The 6,319-nt window shown below is 39.0% G+C and overlaps 1 protein-coding gene and 1 pseudogene across 1 annotated transcript; both read right to left on the reverse strand.

The window, feature by feature from the left end:
- Positions 1-796: 796 nt before the first annotated feature.
- Positions 797-3,329, reverse strand: LOC115684399 (TMV resistance protein N-like; annotated as a pseudogene).
- A 1-nt stretch (position 3,330) lies between these two features.
- Positions 3,331-5,320, reverse strand: LOC130140138 (disease resistance protein L6-like). The gene is made up of 3 exons (XM_056318750.1): positions 4,718-5,320; positions 3,383-3,887; positions 3,331-3,339 (listed from the first exon to the last, which is right to left on the reverse strand). Exons 1-3 carry the CDS (start codon positions 5,263-5,265, stop codon positions 3,331-3,333), a joined length of 1,062 nt encoding a protein of 353 aa, XP_056174725.1. The 5' UTR covers positions 5,266-5,320.
- Between the last annotated feature and the right edge of the window lie 999 nt (positions 5,321-6,319).

Below are 6,319 nucleotides of genomic sequence, written 5' to 3' on the forward strand. Positions count from 1 at the left end.
CGTCATCTTTCACTCAAGTCTCAAATTTATATCTTCCCTTAATCATTTGTCCAAAGTCACTATCGACATAGAAATTTTCACATTAACAATAAATCCGCGTAAGTTCACGTGAATTTAAAGCTTTAATGCACATTTCACGTTCACAAGTTACATTCCCACACGTGTCCCTTTTTTTAGCTGCACCACTTCCAACCAAATCCAAGCGACCGTCTCTCTTCCACTCTCTCTTCAGCCCCTCAACCACAAATGCAAATGTTGCAGTCACCGTCCTACACCTCTATCATCATCCTAAACTTTAGCTCAATACTAGTATTTATAGATATATCCCAAAATCCCAACCATCCACTTTTCGAAACCAACTCTCTGACACCAAATTGTTGCCATGTTATTACATCGTTACAAGTTGAGTCTCCGGATGGTGAATGATTAGATCTTCCGTGACACATTTGGTAACCAAATATCATGCATACGTCACGTCTGACGGGTCCTCACATAATTTGGGTTGGGATTTTAACAATCTCAAGCTTGAAACATAATTTTAATATTTTTATTACATAAAATATTCCATCTAATATGCAATGGGACATTCAACTTGTTTGTCCCATCAAAAAATTCAAGTAAGGTTTCCTCTTAAGTTATTAATATATCAAAAGCTAATAAAAACCACATATATCCTTACGTGGTATGAAGTGCTCTCCCTCTTTAAGCACAAAAAGAAATTGTAAAGTATAAGAATTTGGGAAAAGCTCGCATTTAATGGGAACACAATTGTACATTATATGCATGTTTTTTAATCTTAACCAGTAGTCCTTTCACTTAAGAAACAACTTATTTTCCCAAGAAGTGAAAAATACCCTCTCTCAATAATTACTCCTACGTAGCCCCAACATCGTTTTCGTGAGTCCATGCTCTTCCAACATCTTTGGCCTCAAATACGCTTGCAAATCGTGCATAAAGTCCGCACTTAGCTTCCATTCTTGCAGATTGCGTAAACGTTCCCACCCAGGAAGATCATCCTTCAGAGGTGTAGCAAGGACATATAGTTCCAATAGGTTCTTCAACTTTGAGAGATCAAGTGTGGTAAGTGACGGGCAATCTATGACATGAAGCTTTGAGACACTCGCGGGAATCTGCGGAATGCATTTCAAAGCAAGGCAACCATAAAGATGAAGAGACTTCAAGTGAGAAAGCGCACCTAACTCAGAAGATAGGTTAGTCATGTGTCGGATCGTCAGTGTCAAGACTTCCAATTTGGATAACCTCCCAATCCAAGGTATGGGATCTTGCAGTGAAACCAATTCAGATGGGCCAAAGATATCAAGCACTCCCATGCACAAGAACAGTAGTTTTAGATTGATCAGGTTTGAAAGATCCGGAATAGTTATCAGCGACGGAGACGAGATTGCTAGAGAAGTTAAGCTTATGGGAAGTAGAGGCAAGGCTGAGATACCCCCGGACCCATAGGACCACGAAAGTTTCAATTCTTTCAGATTCTCCAGACTTTCCATAGAGTTAGGGAACTCTGTGATACCTGTTTCCAATAGATCCAACTTAATCAACGATCGTAATTTCATAATGGAGTCTGGAAGTCTGCCCATATTTGAGCACCAATTCAAGGATAAGCTCTCGAGGTTTGTCAGCACTTCAATGGAGTCAGGTAGGAGAGTAATTTGTGTCGCATCCAATGAAAGCTTCTCTAGCTTCCCCATGCGCTGACAATTAGGAATTTCTTGTATAGAAGTTCCATCAAGTAAAAGTTCTATGAGAGCTGGCAATTTACCCAGCTCTTTTGGCAGATTCCGGAGATCACTACAGAAGTTCAAGTTCAAGAAAACCAAGGACCTCAATTCACCGATTGACGAGTGGATTTTAGCCAATCTTTTACACTTTTCGAGAATCAATCTCTCCAACTTGAATCCAGAGAAGTCAGGAGTCTTGGTCAAGTGCTCACACTCCGAAAGGTCGAGAACTTTTAATTTCTCAGCTTTCTGTATCACCAATAAGACAATTGTCTGTAAATATTACATCAAAAAAAATTTAAAGACTGAAAGTAGGACTTCACTAGAGTTGAAGGTACCTTTATATGTCTCCATCCTCTCCAATCGTGAGTAATTTTACTCCTTGAAACATCAAGAATGACTAAATTACTCAATGAAAAATTGCTTATCTGGAGTATCCGCTGAGGAAAATTATGCCAAGAGAACCATCTTAAATCTGGAAGGAGTTGCTTCGTGGCAAGAAAAGAGTTTGTCAGCGAGGTGATTAAGGACTTGTTATGCAAAAGAAGCGAAGCTTCGGAGCAAAGACGGTCAACTTCGTCAGTGAGGCGTCGGCTATCAAAATGAATGAACCTTAGATTTGGAAGCGCCAGAAATCGTTCAAGAGGGAAACGATACTCTGACGAATCCTCAAACACCATGCAGAGGGCTTCAAGCTTTTCATTTCTCTGAATAAGAAAACAAGAAAAATTAATGAAAAAGGAGGATACAATTAGTTAATTAAGAGAAAAAACATCTAGCTCTTTTTTTTTTAAATTTGAGGCAAAGATAGTATTTTAGATAATTGAGTGTACCTGAAGTTTCTTAAGTTCGCTCTCATCATCCTTACGAAACAATCCAGAGAGGACCGAAAATGTGTTTTAAAACTTTAATTTAATAATTTAAGAAATGTTTTTAGAATAAGGGAAATTTTAAAAATGTGAACGTTGAATAAATGGTGGCTGTTTTCACTGGGCGGGATTGCCCCCATTTACCGAATGTAATTTCCATGCAGAAAATAAGTCAGACCCAGGACATACCTCCTTTCCCTGGAGCACGTGCAATGCATGTTTGTGATCCCACAGTCTGCTTTGCGCCCCACTTTCTTGATTAACAATTCCTCTGCCGAGATCTATAAGTTGATCATGCATCCACAACTTATTATCTTTTTCAATTTTAATCAATGATCTCGATTGAAGAACTTCAAGACCTTCTATTGGGGATAGACCGCAGTCTTTCCACATATATATCACTGTATCTTTATCATATCCAGCAAAAAGACAAGCTATGTCAAGAAATATTTGCTTTTGATTGGCATCTAATGCTTCATAGCTGATCATCAACCTACTTCGAATTCCCTCAATGGGACCTTTTTTCCACTTCTTTAGGTAATCATCCCACCTTTCTTTGCTCTGTCCATTTAATGCTAAAGTTGAACCCATAATCTCAAGAAGCAACGGAAGGCCTAGGGCGATATTCACAATTTGTCTGGATTGTTCTAATTTTTCAATTGGAGGTTGATCTTTTCTGAAAGCATGCTTGCTGAATAGTTGAAGGGATCTATGGGAATCCATTACATCAACTAAATAAATCAATTTTACTCCAAATGCTTGGAGAACACTCGCATTTCTTGTGGTTATTAGTATATGGCTTCCAGCACCAAAGCGACCTTTCTTCCCCAAAAGTGCAGTCAGTTGCCTCTCCTCATTGACATCATCAAGAAGAAGAAGAACTTTCTTACTAGAAAATCTCTCCTCGATCATCCTCCTTCCCTCGTCCTCGCGATCAATACTTGAATGTGTTTGTTTTGAGAGATCTGAAATTAGTCGGTTCTGCAAATGCACAATTCCTTTCGAGTTTGAAGTATCTCTAACATCGGGAAGGAAACAATAGTTAGGAAAGTCCTGATAAAGCTTGTTGTAGACTACTTTGGCAAGAGTCGTCTTTCCGACACCTCCCAATCCGTGGATTCCCACGATCTTTACATCATCAGTGGCGGTGCCTATCATCCCCATAACTTTTTCAACACTGTGGTCAACTCCAACCAAGAGGTCGGTAACCTCCAAATAAGCCTTTCTCAGCTCACTTAAAACCTCAGTAACTATATGTTCAACCAGTTTACCTTCGTGGCTAACAATAAAGGCAAAGTAGAAAGTAAGTTAGACTCGATAAGCTGAAATCTATGACATCAGGAATTGATAAAAACAAAAAAAAGTATTGTGCTGTGGAAGCCACGGCAGGCAACAAAGAAGTAAAACTACAAATGGAACTCGCCGGTTGCATTGATCAGGAAGAAGAAATTTATGGACATGCTAGGCAGATGCTCAAACCTTGTGCAGATTTAGAACAGCTATGCAACTGTCACGTACAGTAGATGATCACAATATCTTGTTAAGAACAAAGGCTGATGATTTTTAGGGGTACTTTTGATGTGTAAACAAGCTTCTCTTTCTCAAAATAGCTTTACAGTTAACATATTGCACACGTCCTAAGTGTAATGAGCAATAAACAAGATCCATTATTGTTCTCCGTTAGTTTGAGACAAATATGTAAGTAAGAATCCAGCATATAATATAAGCTTTTGATGAATATTAATATGTGCTCATTACATAACTATCATATTTTGAACTACAAAAATTTTTGAATGACCAGTAAAAAAAAGAAAGTCATATTAAAATGTTGACTTTACTTTGACAAAGAGAATCGAAGTAGCTACAATTTTTCCAAACAATAGATAGATAATAACAATTTTCAGACCTTGCGCATACATTGGCCAAAGAGGTCGAGAAAGACAATAGAAAGCATTCGTACTTCAATGTCTTTTGTGGAATTAACACAACAAATGAAAAGCAGTCAATGTGTCTGGTCTCTTGTATTCACACCGACAATGGCACAATCGCATCAGTGCAACAGACTGTTTTATAGGTTGATAAGAAAGAGATGATAAGAAAATTAGGAACCTGTTAGCCTTCGTTTCTCTCTTCCAGCCCTTTAACTCTGCAACCTCTCCGAGAGCATTTTTCCACTTCTGAATCGTGGCATGATCGAATCGCTTCTTGTTCTCGTGCTCGAGCAAGGCCTCACGATAGCCTTCGGTTTGGTGTCTAACCTCAGATGGTTCAACATGATAGAAAATGGGCATGATTTTCTGTCCCTTCCTTTTGCTACAATCCACCATATGAGCTAGCTCATCAAGGCACCATTTGCTGGAAGCATAACCTTTAGAGAAGATGGGTATGGAGATCTTTGATTGCTCAATCGCTCCGAGGAGATCCGGGCCGATCTCTTCACCAATGCGAAGCTCTTCGTTGTCAAGGAATGTACGGATTCCCGCTTCTTTGAGACGGTGGTAAAGAAAGTCAGTGATGCCGTGGCGTGTGTCCGGTCCTCTAAAGCTCAAGAACACTTCATAGTCACACCCTTCCACTGCTTCAGGCATTTGCATCAGTTTCTGGTTCCGGGGAGAACCAGCTTCTCCAATGCAACTGATGGATGGAGGGGTTTCCATTGCGCAACCAGTTGTAGAGAAAATGAAGCAGCACAGTCTTACCAGTTCTGCAAAAGCAGATTGCTAAGCTCTATGAAGCTGAAAGTTACTAGCCAAGCAGTGTATAAACTAAAACGGGTACCGTCGGTTCTGATTTATCTCATTGGTCTCAAGGTGAAGTTTCTTGGGACCGCAAATCTCAGGGAAGCGAGCTTTTGGGGAACATCACCTGTCTGGAAAGGCAGAGCACACGGCATATTCTTTCATGATTCAAATTGAAACATGTTAACATGTGCTTAGCACCATTTCATGTCGTTTCAAAGTCTTCACGTGACTTTCACGTACACGTGATAATACTCGTTCATACGGAGAGCCAGATTGCAAGGTTAAAAAAAAAATAAAAAAAAAATAAAAAGAATCTTTGAGTTCACCCATCCAGCGGTTTTACCTTTCCACGGCCTACTAAATCTCAGTCATCCATTTACTAGTTTAACATTTACTTGTTTAGTCGGATGCCAACCGGTTAAGGAAGCGACTCGCTATGATATAAGAAAAAAAACATAGGTAGGGGAAACGGAAGTGCCAGGCCGCGGGGGATCACGATGGGACCACTAAATATGATAAAGAAAAATATGGCAAAACAGAGAGAAAGGTGAAGAGAAAGGGAAACAGGAATTGGGTAGGAGAAAAAGGTGAGTAAAACAAGATTTAAGAAAATATATTAATCTATCATGAAATTCATTTAACAACTATTGGGAAAATATGATCGGGAAGAAGAATAGAATCAACGTGATAACTCTCTTTAACGAATTATTTGCCTCACGACGTTGCTAATAGTTACTGACAAAGATCCTCCACGATACAACAAAGTCTTAACGAGAATATTATGGTATTTCTTCAAGAACTTTCAAAAGGAAACAATTTAGAAACAATGGCTGTAGTTTTTTTTAGAAAGAAAAATGTAGTAGACTTTTTATGAGACAAAAAACCGACGAATTTATATCAGTCTTTAGAACAGAAGTAATCCTTTGGGAAAGGTTGCAAAGTGAACATATACTTTCTCAAAAGACACTTT

This window comes from Syzygium oleosum, unplaced genomic scaffold, assembly GCF_021117445.2.
Source record: "Syzygium oleosum isolate NSW1041296 unplaced genomic scaffold, Sole_v2.1 Sole_v2.16, whole genome shotgun sequence".
NCBI classification, from domain to species: Eukaryota; Viridiplantae; Streptophyta; class Magnoliopsida; order Myrtales; family Myrtaceae; genus Syzygium; species Syzygium oleosum.

Excerpts from the sequence above, each read along its gene's own strand:
- LOC130140138 (XM_056318750.1), bottom strand. The coding sequence starts at position 5,265 with ATGGAAACCCCTCCATCCATCAGTTGCATTGGAGAAGCTGGTTCTCCC. Across the intron at positions 3,888-4,717 it reads AGAGAAACGAAGGCTAACAG|CCACGAAGGTAAACTGGTTG; the intron begins GTTCCTAATTTT and ends CTTTATTGTTAG.